The sequence below is a fragment of the Helianthus annuus genome, chromosome 11 (genome assembly GCF_002127325.2).
Source record: "Helianthus annuus cultivar XRQ/B chromosome 11, HanXRQr2.0-SUNRISE, whole genome shotgun sequence".
Taxonomy (NCBI): domain Eukaryota; kingdom Viridiplantae; phylum Streptophyta; class Magnoliopsida; order Asterales; family Asteraceae; genus Helianthus; species Helianthus annuus.
In genome coordinates, this window is record NC_035443.2 from 14,139,515 (window position 1) to 14,141,880 (window position 2,366).

The 2,366-nt window shown below is 42.9% G+C and overlaps 1 protein-coding gene across 1 annotated transcript; it reads left to right on the forward strand.

The window, feature by feature from the left end:
* Nucleotides 1–1,603: 1,603 nt before the first annotated feature.
* LOC110887844 lies at nt 1,604–2,053 on the forward strand. The gene has a single exon (XM_035979796.1). The coding sequence runs from the start codon at nt 1,604–1,606 to the stop codon at nt 2,051–2,053; it is 450 nt and encodes a 149-aa protein (XP_035835689.1).
* The last annotated feature ends 313 nt before the right edge of the window (nt 2,054–2,366 follow it).

Genomic DNA, 2,366 nt, shown 5'->3' on the forward strand with positions numbered 1-2,366 from the left:
GTGCTTGGTCATGTGATATCGGAAAGGGGCATGGAGGTGGACAAGGCAAAAATACGGGTAATATCATCTTTGCCACCTCCGAAAAATGTTAAGGGTGTAAGATCATTTTTGGGACACGCGGGGTTTTATAGACGTTTCATAAAAGGTTTTAGTGTTATCACCAAACCTTTATGCAACTTGTTATTAAAAGATGTCCCCTTTGAGTTTACTAATGAGTGTATGCAAGCTTTTACTGTTTTGAAGGAACACTTAGTCAAAGCTCCCATCTTGCAACCGCCGGATTGGTCAAAGCCATTCGAGATTATGTGTGACGCAAGCGACACTACTATTGGAGCAGTTTTGGGTCAATGGGTTGATAAGAAGCCGGTGGTGATTTATTATGCGAGTAAAACTTTATCCGACGCGCAACTGAATTACACCACAACCGAGAAGGAATTATTAGCGATGGTGTATGCTTTGGATAAGTTTCGCTCGTATATTTGGGGGAGTAAAGTTGTAGTCTATTCGGATCATAGTGCGGTTCGGTACTTGTTGGAAAAAAAGGACGCGGAGCCTCGTTTGATTCGATGGGTATTATTGCTACAAGAGTTCAATTTAGAGATCCGAGATAAAAAGGGAAGTGAGAATGTAGTGGCGGATCATTTGTCTCGGATTCCGGTTGAAGGGCTTGACGATGTTAGTGAAATAAATGAAAGTTTTCCCGACGAGCAACTTTTAGCCGTTTCCACCTTTGTTGCACCGTGGTATGCTCATTACGTAAATTACTTAGCCACGGGTGCCATTCCAAGTCATTGGACCAAGAAATGAAGACAACAATTTATGGTCCAAGTGAAGCAATACATTTGGGATGAACCGGATCTTTTCAAGATCGGGCCGGATCAAGTTATTCGGAGGTGTGTGCCCGAAACAGAAGTGTTGGAAATTTTGACCCATGCTCATTCATCCGCATGTGGAGGTCATTTTAGTGGGCATAAAACGGGCTATCGGGTTCTCTCATGTGGGTTTTATTGGCCCACAATTTTCAAAGACGCGTGCGAGTTTGCAAGGAATTGTATAAATTGTCAAAAGATGGGAAGCATCTCGAAGATGGATGAGATGCCATTACAACCGATCTTGGTAGTAGAGATATTTGATGTATGCGGGTATTGACTTTATGGGTCCTTTCCCAAATTCGAATGGCTTCCTATATATTTTTGTAGCGGTGGATTACGTCTCAAAGTGGATTGAAGCTATTGCAAGAAGAACAAACGACCATTTGGTTGTTTGTAAGTTTGTTCAATCCAATATCTTTGCCCGTTTCGGCATTCCGAGGGTTATCATAAGCGACGGTGGTTCGCACTTCAAGAACTTTAATTTTGGGAAATTGTTGAAGAGGTATAGCGTGAATCACCGGATTGCCACACCTTACCATCCGCAAACGAGTGGACAAGTCGAGGTGTCCAACCGTCAAATCAAGGAAATTCTCATGAAGACGGTAAGAACGGATAGGAAGGATTGGTCGAGTAAATTGGATGATGCGTTGTGAGCATACCGAACGGCCTACAAGACTCCTATTGGCACAACCCCTTACCGGATGGTTTATGGGAAGGGTTGTCATTTGCCAATGGAGTTAGCGCATCGGGCATATTGGGCGATCACTACGGTCAATGCGGACTACAATGAAGCAGGAAAGATGAGGAAGTTACAATTGTGCGAAATTGAAGAGCTTAGAGACGAGACGTATGAATATGCATCGGCGTATAAAGATAAACTTAAGAAGGTACATGATGCAAAATTGAGGAAGAAAATATTTGAAGTGGGTCAAAAAGTTTGGTTGTACAACTCAAGACTTAAGATGTTCGCGGGCAAGCTCAAAAGTAAATGGATGGGCCCATATGTCGTTCGGCGAGTTGGAAGGTTTGGTGATGTAGACATCCAAGATGAGCAAACAAACAAACAACAAACGGTGAACGGTCATCGGTTGAAGCCGTACTTGGAAGGGAACGACATTAACAACTTGGAACTCGACAAAGTGGGCTACATTCTACGCCCGGTCGATGAGGAACAACCATGAGAGGCCCAGGTTTGGTAGTGTAAATAGTAGCTTTTCATTTTGTTTTGTTTTGTATAGTTTGCACAATTACCGTATTTCCTTGAAATCCGTGTTTGAAACAAGTGTGGGGATATTCGGGTCACGAATTACTCTAACATTGTGTTGAGGACAACACGGGACTTTCGAGGGGGTAGGGTGATTTTTATATAAAAAATGACACTTAAAATAACAATTTTCAGCAAACCAGAGATGCCCAATATCCACCGTAATTTACGGTGGCACCGTAAGTTACGGTGGCCGGTGAAAAATTTTGGGACTTACGGTGTAACCCTAC